Below are 18,406 nucleotides of genomic sequence, written 5' to 3' on the forward strand. Positions count from 1 at the left end.
AAATTGTTAACTATTTGTTCAGTGTCAAATAGAAAACATTCAAATGTTATATAATTTATTGTTTCATCTATTTTTAATTTGAAACAAATTAATGAATTAATTATAATGTAATTGTTTTAATATACTGAATAGAATATATAATAGACTACTTAAAATGATTATTTCATTTTAATCATGAGTTTAATATAAAAATATGATGGTCATAAGTAAAATATTCCGGTCATACTTTAGTTCATTTTTTGTTTTCTCTTTTTTTTATATAAAAAGGTATAGTTGAAATGAAACCCTCCTTGTCCATTGAAAACATGAATGATTTAGATAGTAGTATAATGATAATAATAATAATAATAATTCATATTAATAAATTAATTAAATATTCAATTATTCATTATTCATTAAAAATGTAATTTATTCTTTACAAAAAGAATTTAATAAAATAAATTAATGAATATTTTAAACTTTAAACTATGAGAAAGATTTTTTTTAAATTTCTATGATATAATAGACAGAACACAATGTGGTAAGAAACTTATTACGGTTTAATATCAGAAAGAGGTTTTTGGAAATAATAAAAATTTAATAGTTGAGTTCATGAATCAATTGAAGCTAGATCCCTATGGACGGCCATTTCGTCCTAGTATGGGACTCCTTAACAGTGCGAATTCACGATCTCACCTCAAAACTGATAAATTTTTTAATTAAACTAGTAAATTATGGATGCGCATCCATGATCCCTCCTCGTCAGACTCAAAATAGTTAAGATCCTATATATATTCATCAAGTTGAATAATCATAATGATAATATATCAGCTTTATTAAATCTCTTAATAAAGTAAGATTACGTAAATGTTTAGCAATATAATATAGACCGGAAAGATAATTAACCTCTTTATAAAAGCTAAAGTATTCTGAAGAATAGATTTATTCTATTGTTTATTTATTTTGAAAGAAATTCAATCATATGACACTCTTTCTGAGAATAATTAAGGTCAGCAACAGATCATCTAATATTATAAAAAGGTGAACTATTTTAAATGTATAACTGTTTTTTATTCTCGTTTGTGTAACTAGAATATAATAAATAACTTTATATATAGTGAACATAAATAAAGTTATTGATGTATCTGATCTATTTTGAGTTGAAGGCTGAGTAGTGAAATTGTAAGTAACTGATGTATACTTCATTTTAAAATGATTTTGTTGATAAAATAAATTTTTAAAAAAAAATGTACTTTCATACCAATCATGTACAAGTACGTACATAATCATATTAACCAAGTGTGGTATAAATAATAATACATTTAGTAGATCAGGATAGCCCCAACATAACGTAAATCATGTTTCAATTAGATTGGACTTGTAACAACTGATGAATATGAACTGTGGGACTATTAAAAAAAAGAAAAAGAAGCCATATCGTCGTAAATAAATTTATTTGGTTCATTATAGAACTACTTAGTAATACGTATACATTACTTGTTTTACTGAAACAAATCAAAGTTATGTCACTTATATAACATGTAATGCTTCAAATAAAATGTGGTACATTTTTTGAACAGTCATATAAAATCATAACGAAATTTGTCAAAGTAACTTGTAACAATAGGTTAACTAACATATAGAACATTTTGTCATTTTCTTAACTATCACTGTAATGTCTAATACGTTATGCATGTCAAATTGTCAACATGATTAAAGTAAAAAAGAAAAAAAGTAGTTTAGACAGCATTATAGACGTTTTCTGTGAGATGCATGTTCTACATAAATTTTTTTATTTAGAAAATTGTTAACTGTATTATATTCAGCTTAAATAGATCAGGTTCATTCAATATGCACAATTTAAAAAGCAATAATATTAATCATCAAAATATAAAAAAATTATTAAACTTAGTTAAATTATGTCACTACTTATTTGAGTACTATAGTCATTACAACTATTTGTTGTAAAAAGAAGAGGGAAAAAGGGAGAAAGGGAATACAGTGGAGAGAATAATTTCCTGTTCATATGACCATTATCTTTTGACATTTATCTTATGATTTATGAGATTTCCCTTCATAATAAATATTAGTTGAACTGATTTAATTAATGATGATTGTAATAGAGATAGACTTATTTAGATATCAATTATACCAATCGGTTATTATGAATATTTCTAGAAATATTCATAACTAAATTAGAAGCAGAAGCGATTTATATATGGGTGAATAAGAATAGCCTAAACAGAAAGGATGGTTTTTCAGCTAGCAACTATTTGGCAAATATTCATTAACAAGTAATTGGACCCTTTCTTTTTTATTCAACCTGTTTATTTTACATGAATCATTATTTGGACTGAAATCAATATGAGTTATGTTTAGCATTACAATTATGTTTTTGATGATTCTCATTTTTTTAATTGCAATTCAATGATTCAGAAACAATTTTTCAACCTTCAATTTGCACTTTTATTTTCTCCTTCATATAGAAACATATTAACACCGAATATCGTTCATTATTAACTCATTCTTACACATAGATACACACACAATCCATCCAGTCTTCTTTTATTTCATATCATGAACTTTTCACTTGATTCTCATTTAACTGACTCATATTATCCTTTTTACAAGAATTCAACATCCAAATATGACTGGTTTAACGTAGTATAGATTTTGATATGATTTTTAAAAAAGCACTACAGATATATTTTTGATGATTTTGATTTTGATTATTACCCTGAAGATGTCCGGATAAGTTAGCTGGACGAAACGTTGGAATTATTTAAATTTCAATCGCTGAGATTATTTCATATATAATATTCAAATATAATAGGTAAGAATTTTCTTTTAATTTTCCTTTAATCTTAAGCAAGTGTATATTATAGAGAATCTCTAACCTCATAACATCATTCATGTCGCATGGTGCACAAAACTGTCTTTTTTTGTCATATCAGAAATAATTCATAAGTATATCGTACACTTTGTTGTTTCTAACTTCCAAATCAAGGAAGGGTATCTTATAAAATAAGAAGACGATGAAGATGCATCAAAAAGTACACATTTCCTAAACTAAATATAAAAATTAAAAAGTCATATTATCCAGCTATAATAAATATGTTTCTTCGAACGACGTAATGGCGCATGATAAAGGAGCTAGCGATTTCAAGAAAACCATTGAAGTATTAAGGAATTTATCTGCTAACTATCAATAGGTCTTCTCTATGTGACAGACTTTAAAGTGAAAATTTAATTCATTTTGTTTGAACTGATTTTTTGACCGATTGGTACACAGACAGCACAGCATATAATAGCCTTTATTGTAGACTGTATTGGTAGATAGATGGTACATGTTACAATCTAGAATTTTGTGTTAAAGACAATGTCATAGTATAACCCTCATGTATAGTAATGAATATCTGATTTTCATTCCCCTGGTATCGATTAAGCTTTAATTTGGAAATTTGAGTTCTCCTTGCTATTGTCTCTCATCGGATAAATTTGAATGAGATTTAATGTTAATATGATTTGTATCATCAAATTCTTTTACTGAATAAATGAAATTGAATAACGTCAAAGTTATGGATAGATGACCAAGTAATAAAACACTGGGCTAGTGATGGACTTTCGCTAATTGTCGACATTCGGTTCGACTGTCTGAAGAAACGGACATACTCTTAGTTGAAAATGTAGCTTAATTTCCTGATGGTCATGTAGCTATATTTATAAATTATTTATACACTGGAAATTCAGTTAGTCAATAAAATCTTCCATTCAATCTTGGTTTTGCCACTCAAATATTTAGTTCGGATATGCATATAGAAAGCGTACATATCAATAACAAACTCAGATGACCTCAAATCACAATGAACGGTATATATTGTTTGTATATTAAAAAACTAAGTACATGGAGATAGAAAAAATAAAGCATCAGACTTTTGTCAAGTATTAGTAAAATCACGGGAAACAGTAATAAAATATGATGAATTTATCGTTACCTTCAGACATTATTATTCTTGCACCTCATTTCAATTTGAAAGGGAACACAGTATGATGAAAGTTTGTATATTCTGAAGGTTTTCATTGGCAGTCGTATATTTGTGGTAGTTAGAGGGCGCTCTGGCCTATTCAGTGATTAATATATTCCATAAGCCTCAATATAATCTCCAAACGAATCGATGAATATAGCGTCAAAATCCATTTATATGGATTGATAACTATATCCAAATCTTGAAAACCTGGGAAGTAATTATGCAAATGCTTAAAAATGATCTGAAGACTTGTTAAATATGACTGTACAATTGATGCAAACAAAAAACCAATCAAGGGCATTTCTAAAACCTTGTAAAATCCATAGGGCGATGTTCAGGTTCATGAGATTAACTTGTAGACGTACAATTTCGTAAGGGCTTCTGATAAGTACTGTCTGTCTAAACCAAAGTAGGTAAAACAGAATCTGACCGTGTATTCAAATACCTAGAAGTTGCGTGTGCTTGTTGTTATTTCACGATAAATGTCCTGGGAAATTCGAACAAATCTAAAGGTAAAGTATCACCTTTATTCTATGATTCATAATGTCATCGGAATCCCTTGATAGGTTCTAATTAAATCCCCTATAAGAAATAAAATAGGTTCACAGTGTGATACTGAATAAAATTATCTACATTTTGGACAGGATAGAGGTCAGATAACGTCACGGTTGTGTAAGTGAAACTCGACGTTGGTTGGTTGATATTCCAGAAAGAATTACTGGAGCACGTGATAGATATGAAAAATAATATTTTCAGTTTACATTGTATGTAACCAGAATTTCCACTCGTAATAAATATATTTTATTAGCTCTTTCTTGCATTGAATTTATCCTGACGTCAACAATATAATCCCTGATAATTTGGCTAACCGAATCACTAAATAAAAAACGTCTACATAACTTAACAACATACATCTATGGTGAATGACTATCTATAGCACAGTATTTCGATTTATAATCTAAGCGATGATTTATGTATTTTATTGTTAGTATCTTTTATAACATTCTTGGACATTTTAATACAATTGAGAACATATGATTTCATCACCACTTACAAAACAACGTTCATTGTAAATTTCATCGAAATACCTGTTTGATAATTTCAAATGAACTTTAATCTCAAATGTACATAGTCAATAGCCTATAGTTTACAAACAATGTAGATTGTCGGGAATCACTTATTACAGTAGTTTGAAGTGAATTTCCTGAGATTTATTGATTCATTAGAATTTAGAATTACTGGAAATATTTAGTGTTATTTATATTTCCATTTACATAATGTTATGACGGTCCTTATTCTTGTTCACATGAATGGGACGTTAATTTATCTTAGACGAATATCTACACTAGATTCCCTCCCAGTGTCTACTCTACACGACTTCAACACAACTCAGATCAAGAACACGTGATTAGCCTGACTAGAACGTAAATATATTTCCACACCCGAACCCGACACAATCCAACAACAATCAATAATCGATCAATAATAATAAGTAATAAGGATAAGGGAATAGATAACTCATCTGACATTTGTCAGACTATCTACATGTCTGACTAAGCAGACAACTAATCATTATTATTCTCGCCCACATATCACATAATTCATGACACAGTTAAATCTTCTAATCATTATCCAATTATTCAAAGATATTTATAATATAGTCAATTACAAATCCCTCCTAACCCACAAACACGAACAAATACACACAAAGACAACTAATGTAGCAGCAGCCTCTGCATCAATAGGCCTCAACACACACAAAGTAAAAAGCGAGATTCTCAAATACAACACGGAGAACACCAAGCCAGCCACACTTGATGGCGAAACTCTGGAAGATGTGGAAACATTCACGTACCTGGGAAGCATCAGTGATAAACAAGGAGGATCTGATGCAGATGTAAAGGTGAGTATTAACAAAGCAAGGACCGCATTCCTACAATTGAAAAACATGTGGAACTCTTAACAACTGTCTACTAATATCAAAGTGAGAATCTTCAATATGAACGTCAAGACAGTCAGTCCAACTGTACGGAGCTGAAATGTGGAGAACTACTACAACCATCATAAAAAAGGTAGAAGTATTTATAAACAGTTGTCTACGCAAAATAATCATCCTGATACCATCAGGAACAGCCTCCTATGGAAGAGGAAATTAAGAAAAGATGTTGAAAGTGGGTAGGACATACATTGAGGAAATCACCAAGCTGTATCACGAGGTATGTGATAAATTGGAATCAGGGAAGGAAGCGGGAAAGAGGAAAGCCAAATAACACATTACTCCTGGAAATAGAAGCAGATATGAAAAAGATGAATGTTAATTGGAAAGAACTGTAAAACACTGTCCAGGACATGGTTTGATGGAGAATGCTGGTGGGCGGCCTGTGCTCCTCCACGAAGGGTAACAGGCGTAAGTAAGTTAGCAAGCAATGACAAATGTGATCTATGAGAAAGATAAGTTAAGATATTTTGACTGCACAACATTGTTATACATGCTCTTATATTGTTTATGTGCTGCTTTGACCTTAATTTGAAGCAAGTTTATAAAACAACAGATCACAAAGTATTCACGTAGGTGTATGCTTTAAAAATTGCAATATAAACTCATATTTTATATTGGTGGAAATACAATAATTTAATTACACTGGGCGTTTTGAGAACTATTGTTTTGGACATGTACGTTTGCTAATATTATTAAAATCACCTCAACATAGTCTGCTTTGTAGATTCATTTATATTATTAGACAACTCCTAAGAAGGGCCACTGAAATATCAATAACCTTATATATATAAGGTTATTAATATTTCAGTGGCCCTTCTTTAGGACCTCTCTAATTATTTATTAACTAAAGTTTTTCTACCTACCCTATTAATTAACAAGTCAGTAGGTGAATGTATTATGTAGCTGTGTCTATGTGTAAGATATTTTATATTGTTTGACTTTAGAACTAATTTTTACACTTGTTATTTGTTTTATTTATTAGGACGTATTTCTTAGTATACAGTGAAGATTATGTGGTGAGTGATGAATTTGATATTATGTTTCGTTTTATTCTTTAAAAGAATTCATCATTAGGAAATTCTATTTCCTAAAAGGTGAAACGATACTTTTACGCGTTGAAATTATATGATTCTGATATGGTGTATAAGTAATGGGGTTATAAGTAAGAAATACCCTTTCAATTAGTTACAGACTATTTATACGTAATTGTCGTGCTTTAAATGTAGATTGGAACCTTTCGTAAATTGTTGACTGAACTTCCAAAGTTTTAAAACTGCATCAAGTGTTAAAGATATGACACTTGTTGAGGAGAATTTCACATCCACTTTTCATCATGACAGATAGTCATTAACTATGTGACACCAATTTAAAGAACACCAAATCTTCATTGCAAAAGGAATACCAGGGACATATGTAGGTGAGTTATACAAAATGGGCAATATTCATAGTTCCTTAGCTTTTGCACATAGACGAGTTCGAGGAATAAAATTCGTAAAGTCTTCCATACACCTCATTCTAAGTCTTTTTAAATGTTTAAATGGCCGGTTATCCAAAAACACATGGCTTCCATGAAACTGACAACATACATGAAGTAAGTGTTATAGAAGATAATTTCGCAAATAATGAAAAACAGAATTTTTTAAATCTTTACATAATTCAAAACAGACTGAAAAGGGAAAACGTTAACTGAGTTGTCAGCCTACTCGTTTGAGGAGGTAAATACCTGGACAGAAATAGAGCATGATTACACGCCTAGGGACATCTAGCTGACCGGTATATATTAGCACTAGAAATATTTAAAGTCCCTAACAAGGAAATTTGCGAAATGGTGTTTTGTTTTAATGTATGACAGTGCTGGCAACTGAAGATGTATCCCACTGAAAAACGGGCTTTCAAGCAGCTTAGTCACTCTCTTCAATTAACTCTCTTAATGAAAAACTTTTTAAACATTACAAATACGTGATAAACTGACTAGGAGAACCGAACCTAATTTTAGACATATTGGTAAAAGCTTTCCGAAAGATCCGAATTCATTTCAACGGCTTTGTAGACGACCTAACTTTTTAGTTTGTCAACAAAGGATTTATTTTATCATTGTGTCTGTGAAACTATGAAGGTGAAGTGGTAATTAAAATCCATATCTGTCTAGTTTAAAGCTTCACATTGGCACACAGATATAACGATAAACAGGTAAATACAGAACTTCGTAAGTACATAATAAATATAATTGAAGAGTTGGTTTCAGTGGAATTCCATACGTTTAATCAAACGAAAAGTAAAACTGATTTGTACATTGACAATATGGGATTTGATCATTTTCACTGTCAACTCGACCGGTCAAAAAGTGTTACGTATAACAATCTGCATAGTTATTATAAAGATGAATTCATAGTAATATCTAATTGTGTAGAATTGGACTGGCCCCTAAATTCCCTGGCACGGCAGAGAATGGGGAGGGCCTGCCCTCTCTCTCGAAATGCTCTCACACGGCCACGCGTATTTTGCCTCTGCCAAGGAAGTCTTACTCACTGCCTTCTCGTGGCATTACTGTTGTTTACGAAATTGAGAGGACGAAAAGCGAATGTCCGGCGCTTTAACCGGGTTAGTGAATATGGAGGATCCACCTAGCTGAGTTGGAAAACCCTGATTCCAAACCAATGGTGCACATGGGCCGGCTCCAGTATCCTGAGGGAAAAAATGGCGTATGAATCAATTGTTGGTCACCGACCACCAGAGGACTGCATCTCCTTACATCGCTCCACTACCTTGTGGATTAGACCTTTAGGTCAAAGGCTCCGGGTGTAGCCTCCTAAGAAAACCACCTGCTTCGGTCTGGGCACCCTGAGAGTATCATAGCCCTTACACATTTAAATAAAGTGATAATTTTTTGTGTGGCGTATATCTGGTGCCCCCTTGTACCAATATTTGTGTGTTCAAATAAATAAATAATGTCTTAATATGTAAATTTAGGTTCTCTTTAGTATTGCCTTTCATAGGATAAATTTGAAAGCGATATAATCAATGTATAATTTGTGCAACTCAGTGTTTCTGTTCAACAAATAAAATAGAATAACAACAAAGGATAAAAGTTATGGAAAGAAGACAATTAGTGTACACTTTTCACACATAGAGTAACTAAATACAAACGTAAAATATTAGACACTTAAGAATATCGAAAAGCTTCTGTACAATAACTCAATTTCGTCTTTCATGTAGAGGAATTAGTAATGTTGTTTATGATACTGAGCACTGAAATTATGATACCTGTATACGTAGGATAAAAAACATGTTGTATTCCACTGTTTCAGTAACTAAATAACATTAATTATTACTTATGTTTTCATTATATGTACACTTGGAAGTTCTATCCAAAATGATATCATATATCTATAAAAATTCAAGAAAATATTTTAACCCTAGAAGATTGCAGTCAGTGTTGAACGATAATGTTTTAAAAATAATCTGTACAACTACAATAATATTAGTAATTATAGTAATGACCAAGTTATTGAAGTCTGGATCATATGAAGTTTATTCAACTAATCAATATCAAAATATGATAAGTGAATCCATAGAAACATGTGAAGCATTTTTAAAAGATACAGTGACAAGCCTGTCAACTGCCAAACACTTCGAAACTTATTCAACACGCAACGACCGTTATCGTCTATGGAATGGTTCGAAATCTTGTGATAACTTTAAACAACTAATTGAACAACCTGTCTGGTTGAGTGAAGAAGAGAAATCATATCCGATTGCATATTCCCTATTAATTTATGATGATATTGAATGGACAGCTCGACTACTGCGTTTAATTTATCGTCCCAACAATCTTTATTGTATTCATGTGGACAGGAAATCTCCTGAGTGGTTTCATGAGGAAATTGTGAAACTGTCTCGATGTTTCGGTGTTAATGTACTGGTAGTGAATCGATCTGAGAGCATCCGTGTAGTTTGGGGACACTATTCAGTAGTGGAAGGTTTTCTTGCTTGTTCTGAAATGCTATTCAATAATCCAACTGTTAATTGGCAATATTTACTCAACATCAACGGGAAAGAGTTACCATTACGAACGAATTGGGAGTTAGTAGTTGCACTGAAAGCGTTGAATAAGTCAAATATCATTGAATGTGCTAGAAAAAATGCTCCTGAAGAAAGAATCCCTTCAAAACAACCGAGTTTTGTAGTAAGTTTAATTTAAGCATGGAATACACAAATTTTCAGTTATTTTTTCTATTCAATGTAACCAAGCTGAGATTGTGACTAGGATACTATTCAAATTTTGTGTTGGCAATTACAGTCAGCGGAGACAAATATTTTTATGATGTCCAGTCAGGTTGTACAAATTCTTCGAGAAATATATGTATCTAGAGGGCTTCAGCTATTATGAATGATGGAACTTTGTCAAAGTTATTGGAATATGTATTACACAGGTTGCCATAAATGCACCACTACTAGTAGCTACATACGAGTGTAAAACAATTTACAAAATTACTGTTCAGATAATATTACACTACTAATTTACTTTATATTACATCATTATTGAATATCAACCGGGTAAAAATTTTATATTTGTGTAGATTTCTGTAAACTTTAATGTATCAAAGTGTGGTGTAAGATGCACTCCAGCTCAGTTGTTTTTGGAAAATGTTTAATTTTCACTTTTATAAGAAATACACGATGTATTGCTTTGTATGATCTAAAAAGAATTGACTAAACTTGTATCTTAAATTCTGTTTTTGAGCTTACTCTGTTCTATTAGAGTAGCTGGATTGAACAATCAGTTGTTTGTGGAAACACATAAAGTATATACAAAAATGGATAATGGCTAGCAGTGGAATCCAGGATGCGCTTTTCGTCCTATTTGATGGGATGCAGGTGGATCGAGCTGACGAGTCCCAAATAGATCGAAATGTGCGTCCTGGATTCCACTGCCAGCAACTACTCATCTTTGCTTATAACGCTTGTGGATTAAGGCAATATCGAGGCAATACGCATAGTATGTACATATGTCAATAAGAGACAGATCAATTGAAGTCCTAAACATCAATTGGAAGATTCAAGTAAACAATACCAAGTGAACACGAAGTATATTTCGATAGTTTTTATTATTATGGATAATATTTTGTGTGAAACCCTCTTACTGACATAATTTTTGAAGTAACTTTCATTGTAAATTGACATTTGCAAAAGAAGTGTTGGCCAACAGTTTTTTAGCTTGTTAACACTGAATTACAGAATATTGATCAATGATGCGTTCATCGATACATAGTCCTCAGATGCAAATTAGGAAAAATTCCCCTGTGATGATTTAATGACCTAAATAAGTATTTGAGTTTACCTGTTGTTAATATTAAGGACTGCGATTAATACCCACGTCGATTCAGCTAATAAATTACAAATAATCCGAGAAATGTGTGCTAGATCCTACTGTAAAACACAGTCAGTCAGTCAGCTACAACGTGGGACCAGGCACATATATGCATCGGTCCAAGTTACCATACCTCATCAGCACAACAGGTTGAACACCAAATTCATAGAAGTAGTTAATTTAATGGTGGTTATATATAAAACAATGATTTTATATGAGGATATAGTACAGGAAGAAAGAAAGATATTAAACAATTTTAATCTCATAGTTTAAGGGAAGAAAGAGAGTGTATACACCTATGCCATTGTGATCTATTCTGAGCCATGTTACTCACAGTCTCCAACTATTGGTTACGATAGTCGCGCGGACCCCAACCAAGTAGTCTGTATCTACCAACATGGCTTAGACTAGAAGTTAGTGACTTCAAGCTCTGATGCCACGTTTTCATTTGGCCGCTTGTAACTGTCAACCAACCATCCCCAATACTAATCAACTGTAAAACACAATACAAATACAACAGATCCAGCGTTTGGTGCCAGTATATGACATAAACCATACTCAGATTAAACAAAGTTTTCATAAAATGATTCAAATACATATGTTTTGTGTGGTAATTAGTTAAATTACAATCAAAATACTCATAAATATGACAATAGCAGAAAGTTACAAAGAAAGAGTAATTTTAGCATCAAAATATAAATGGCTGATAAACAGTGAATGATGCAAATCTCGAAAACTATTTATCAGAACGATGATAAAATTTACTTTATAATGCAGACAGAATAATATAAAAAACGAAAGATAAAACCTTGAGTGTGTAAAAATAATGTCAATTCGATATTCCCTAAACGTTAATGATTCACGTTTTTGATGAAAATGATAGATGATGAACCCTGTGCAAGTCAAGAATTTAACAGAATCTTACTAAAAATTTTGTCATTTTTGTAGAAAATCATCGAGTTTTCAATTTATGTTGGTGTGCCAAACCATTCTATTCATTGTAGGTGAACTGGACGAAGGGTAGTTTCCATGCCGCTCTAAGGCGAGAAATGGTTGATTACATACTCCATGATAAACGAGCTCTAGAAATAAGAAAGATTCTTAAAGAAGAAGAACATTTGGGGAAAATTCCGGATGAATTGTTTTTCAGTACATTGGCATACAATCCACAACTTCAAGCTCCAGGAACATGTCTTACATGTCACGAATCAAATGAGAAGGATCCTCGTGCAACATTTGTTGCGCGATATAAAATTTGGTGGCCAAATTATTGTGGATCAAGACGCATTGTTCGTAGTATTTGTATTTTGGGAATACAACATTTACATAACTTCACACAAAGAACTGAATTCTTCGTAAACAAATTCAATAACGGATTTCATGAATTTGCATATGACTGTTTGGAATATTGGATTTTAAAAAAAATGAGACAGGAACATTTGTCAGGTGAATTAGATAGAAAATTTAGCACAACATTTTACAGCAAACTGTTTTGTTCCAGTGATCACATATAATAGAAAACGTTTATTTAAGAATTATAGTTATTGATTGATTTATTAATGGAAAGTGTTGAATTATCATGACTATGTAAGCTAATCTCTGGTTTTGTATTGGTAATAACTACTTAATTCATCGATTAGTTTGATTCTGTACAAAGCTTTCACTTTAGAATCTACGATCAGATCATACCGAGAATTTCAGCGAAGTTGAACTTGGTGATATCTTATGCATGTTACGCCTCGTAAAGCATAGATTGTCGACCTAAAATCTCTGAATAACAATTGTCTGTGCTCTCCTTTCCAGTTGCTGATATGTGCTATTTATTGTTCTGATGTTAGCCTCCATTTCACAGATCAATATGTGCTATCGTCTGCAAGTTTTCCTTTAGACTTGATGATTCGATGTTATGGCTTGCTGCCTTATACAGTTTGATGATTTCTATCAGTGTAGTCAATTCACCTCTAGTATCTTTCTCTGATTCTCCCTTCACATGGAAGCTGATTTGTTCTCTGTCACAGTAGCTGGCCACAGTGTTATGGCTGATGGTATCCAATCAAGGGATATTGATCATCTGACCTAGATAACTGTTTGTAAATATCTGTATGTTTTGGATCACGGTTGTGGTAGTTCTCAAAGTGTCAGTTCCGTATAGTAGAACTGTCTTCACATTTGTATTGAAAACTCTGACTTTTGTGTTGTCTGACTGTTGTTATGAGTTCGAGATATTCTTCCATTGTGGGACTTCCGATCTTGATTTGTCAATCCATGCCTTCACATCCGCACCAGATCTCCCTTGTTTATGAATGATACTGTGGAGGTGCTTAAAAGTTTCAATCTCTTCCAGAGCTTCTCTGTCAGATGTGATATATTTGTGCTCACTGTGTTGTATTTCAGGATCTTTTGTTCGTATTGTGCCTACTGAGGTGAATTTCTTCATAAGCTGGTGCTACAATGTCTTTTTTCACCTCCATTTGTTGCTGTGCAAGGTGCAGAATGATTAGGTTATTTACTAATTTCAAACTATGTAGTTGCATTCAAGCTCTCTATTGTATTCTGTGTCTCTCCCGATCTGAGTAATTATTCTAAATCTAGTCAACCACCAGAAAAAGGTGAAATGGTAAAAGTAACCAGCCTTTGTCCGACACTGTTCTTCATTTGGAATGCACCTGTGAGCCACCCTACTCTCACGAATTTACATTGCAGCCTGTCTTAAGAATCCTATATGATGGTGACAATCTTCGCAGGTACACTGTAGTGTCGAGTAACGTCCCATAATGTTCTTCCATCCGCACTGTCAAACGCTTCCTCATAATCAAGGAAGTTGATATATAGTGATGAGTTCCTTTTAATAGATTATTCGTCAATGATTCATAGTGTTGCAATTTGGTCGGTATACGATTGATCCTCACGAAACCCAGTCAGTCGGTCTGGGATTTAGGCCTCTACAAAAACTTCCCTTCCGTTCAACAACACTCTGTTGTAAACTTTACCTAGTACTGACAGTAATGTGACGCCTCTGTAGTTTTCACACTCGCTTAGATCTTGTAAGAGATCATCTTCGAGATAATTACTGAGTTTTCGTGTATCAGTCGTCCTGATAAGCTTTATCAGATAACTCCCAATAATAGATAAATTTCAGAAGACAAGTTAAAGCGTTGACCACAGTTTATTATTGTACAGTGCGAATGAATAAGCCACAAGCTAACGAAGCGAATTCAAGCAGAAATGTGAATGAGAGCGACAGAATACAAAAGCGAATTCAGAGTCGAGTGAGTTGATAAGATTCAAGCTCATGTGTATAGGAAAGAAAATGAATAATCCAGGGATTTAGGTAACTAATATTTCAGCTAGTAATAGGAATTGGTGTGTATTGTGTAACACGTGATTAAGCATACAGACATAAAACTAATAATAATAATAATAATAATAATAATAATAATAATACAGAGATATACAAATTGTTACTGCTCTAATGACACCGTCTGTTAAATAAGTTAATTGAAGGAGCTAATAAAATTAAACATAAACAAAATTAATTGTGAGGTGACATAATAAATCCCCCCTTGGAAACAAAGATGTATAAAAAAATGTCCATTCTTGTAAAAACAATGTTAAACTGCACAGAATGACTATGATACACAGAAAATATTGAATTATAAAAAATTAAGCTACTGTGTAAACTAATATTTGTTATGTATGCCTGAGTTCGCGTACATCCGTGAGGCCAGATAAAATAGTGATAGTAGATCAAAAGGATATAGCATCTTTTTAAAAGATTATGCAAATCGCCATGATATTGGAATAACATAAATTTGTAAATCACTCAACATTCTCTTCCCTTTCTTTCAGTTTAATGTCATCTCATGACATCTTATTCTGTGTTGTCCATCTTGACCTCGTCGTTCTTCATCTTACTGACTTAAAGATTGAATCTATCTCACTATCTTTGTAAATTACCAAGTGACTTGAATGCAAGCTTCTTAATATTCTCTGATATCAATAATTAACATTTCATGTACACAGTTCTCCAAATATTCCACTATATCCGAAGATGTTTTGTAATAGTCAATAATGAATAGTCGATTTACTTTATCTGAATCTCACAGCATAGATTGTGGTCGCCATTCAGTTCGGATTCATCAAAGTACATTCCAATTTTTATAACCAATGATGATTTCATAAGATGAAAAAAATCTGTTCATGGACTTTTTAAGATCGATGTCGGGCCTGATTGTAAGATTGATGAGGACTTTTTGATAAAATCGTGTGGTATTCATCCCTCTAACATTTATTATATACTTTAAGGTCTGGTGATAAGTGTCTTCGTTCTATTGAATACGATTTGTACTCGGCTGCATTTCTTTATCGTAAAGTTATTTATACTTGGATAAAAAAATTTTGAACGAGCTTTTCCTTCCAGGTTAATTGTATTGTAATGAATTGTAATTTTAACATTCGTACACTGATTAGTGTGCGAATGTTAAAAAACATTCTGTTCATGTCATAAAGCCACAAATTGTTGGATATATATATATATATCAATAAGCAATAGGTTGAGCTGGATACATTACAGTGTCCTAACAAACACTATCACCATAACAGAAGTCGATCAGACAGTGATGCACATGAAAACATTAAACATGTAATTTAAAAACTAAACTAGTTAATTGTATCGATGGTATACTTAGAATGTTATTGATCTAATGAGATTCAAATAAGATAGACTCCAGAGATATCAATGTATCTATAAACACACGTTTTTTAAAGCTTCAATAATTATTCCAGTATATTTTTCCGTTCATCAATTGTTCACTGATGAAATGAACTTCCTATTTACACCATTAATCATCTACTACTTTAAATTGTCAGCGAATGATTTGTTAGAAATAATTCTTTCCTAAAAGTATTCAACTTTATTTTCGATTGTTCTGTATTTTCATAGTGTGACAGTAACATTATAATCTGATTACATTTGTGTTTGAAAAGTGTGCTTTACTTTACTCAACACAGCGCTTAGTATTAAATAATAGTTGTTTGAGTATCAAAATGAAATTACCTCAGTTAGTTTCACTCAAAATCAACTAGGTACTGACATCGAGAAATGAATCGACCAAATAGTTTTATATATTATTATGTTATCACGTGAATTATCCACCAATGGAATTACGACTTTTCCGACCGTAACGCTGTGACAATCAATGACGTTCGATCAGTATGAGTAATCTGGCATCCTTATTGGTCCTTTGTCCGCCTAGCCCTTCCACTTGAGTCCAGAACACCAATTGCAGCTTCTGCTATACGAATCGTTTATTTAAAGCATACTCTGTTTATATACCAGATAGACAGACCACATCACACCATTAAATAAAAAATAATCTTTGTACAAGATCAGGCCAAATGTGGCTGTGAACGTAGGAGACAGTAATCAATAAATTGAGTATAATTTAGGAACAGTAAATCGTATAATAATAATCAGTAGGTCAAAATGAAGCCTATAATAAGATAAATATAGATATACATAATCTAGTTACTGAATAGTCATACAATAGGAATATATATATAGAATAATAGTCCATTTATAGATTCCGGAAGTTATCCGTACTTACTTCTTCACTAGGATATAACACCATCCAGCTCAGAGAACAAAACTCTATCAAAATTCCAAATAAATGAATTTAATCACGACTAATGAATAAAACGGATCTCAGTTATTACTAATCGATAATGATTAAGTGAATAAAGTATTGTTTTATCTTTTAATCTACCCCTTCACAAATTCTGTAAAGAGATTTAAATTTATCAGCCAATCAGATGACTTAAAAGTGACGGGATGTTGATTATCCTCAAGTCTAGTTTCCATGTTTATATATATATCAGCAAAATTAATCAAAAGCTGTCATGTCCAATCTGTCTCATTAACGATTTATTCAAATAAGATTTCTTGAAATACCTGAAATGCATATAACCTTTAGATGTCTATTTATTTCACACATAATTATTCATTGTTGTTTAAGTGATTCTAAATTAGCAAGCAAACGAAATTATTATTTTATGCCACATAAGTACACGTTCTGTGAAGCTAATAAATTATGTTACGAATCCGGATTATTAGTTGGTAAACGTTGGAAACTACCAGTATTTGAAGATTTACAGTATATTCATGAAGATGCAAAACTTAACACATTTTGGTTGGAATATAATGCATTATTTACACCACGTATAGATGATTATATTATATGGCAATATCATGATATATCTATAGAACTAATTGACTTGAAAAAAATGCAAACTACAAATCTCCCATTATCTTGTTATGATAAACGTTATTGTGTGATCCATAATAAAGGTGGTATACTGGAAGGAGTTCATTGTAATAGTGGTAATAATGTTATTTGTGTTGAAGCAAGCATACAACATGTCAATAAACTGTTAGATACTAATTCATCAATTTTATTAAAAAAATTCACTATTGAAAAAAGTGTTGATACAACATTTGTATCCATGTATAATGAAACAGATGGTTGTTATGAACTATTTACAAAACATAATATATACGATTGCATTTTACAGTAGGTTTCAATTAAATTATTTTATATTTTAACATTATTCTTTTGAAATAAATATAAGGGGCGTACTGCTGAGGATTCCCACAATAGGACGAAACGGCTGTCCAGTGCTTCCAGGTTTTCTACGGTGGTCTAACTTCAATTGACTCATGATTCCAAGTATATATAAAATAAATATAAGTTATTGATCGTTAATCATTACAATTCCTAAGCCTCATTTACTTTAAAAGTATATCGACTAATGCATAATTTTAACTAAATGAATTGAAAAGAGAAATTGGAAAAAATAACACCTTTGAATGCCGGTTCAGTGTTCTAGTGGTTAAGCGCTCGCGCGCAAAAACTGATAGGTCTTGGGTTCGAATCTCGTGAGGCGGGATCATGGATGCACACCGCTGAAGAGTCACATAATAGGACGAAACGGCCGTCCAGTGCTTACAGGTTATCCATGGTGGTTTAGCTT

At 32.0% G+C, this 18,406-nt stretch overlaps 1 protein-coding gene across 1 annotated transcript; it reads left to right on the forward strand.

Moving 5' to 3' along the window:
• Window positions 1–9,502: 9,502 nt before the first annotated feature.
• On the forward strand, window positions 9,503–17,950 carry Smp_009810 (Branching Xylosyltransferase; the record flags this gene model as incomplete). The annotated part of the gene is made up of 3 exons (XM_018792034.1): window positions 9,503–10,192; window positions 12,382–12,823; window positions 17,406–17,950. 3 exons carry the CDS (start codon window positions 9,503–9,505, stop codon window positions 17,948–17,950), a joined length of 1,677 nt encoding a protein of 558 aa, XP_018644935.1.
• Between the last annotated feature and the right edge of the window lie 456 nt (window positions 17,951–18,406).

Source organism: Schistosoma mansoni (genome assembly GCF_000237925.1).
Source record: "Schistosoma mansoni, WGS project CABG00000000 data, chromosome 1 unplaced supercontig 0010, strain Puerto Rico, whole genome shotgun sequence".
NCBI lineage: Eukaryota > Metazoa > Platyhelminthes > Trematoda > Strigeidida > Schistosomatidae > Schistosoma > Schistosoma mansoni.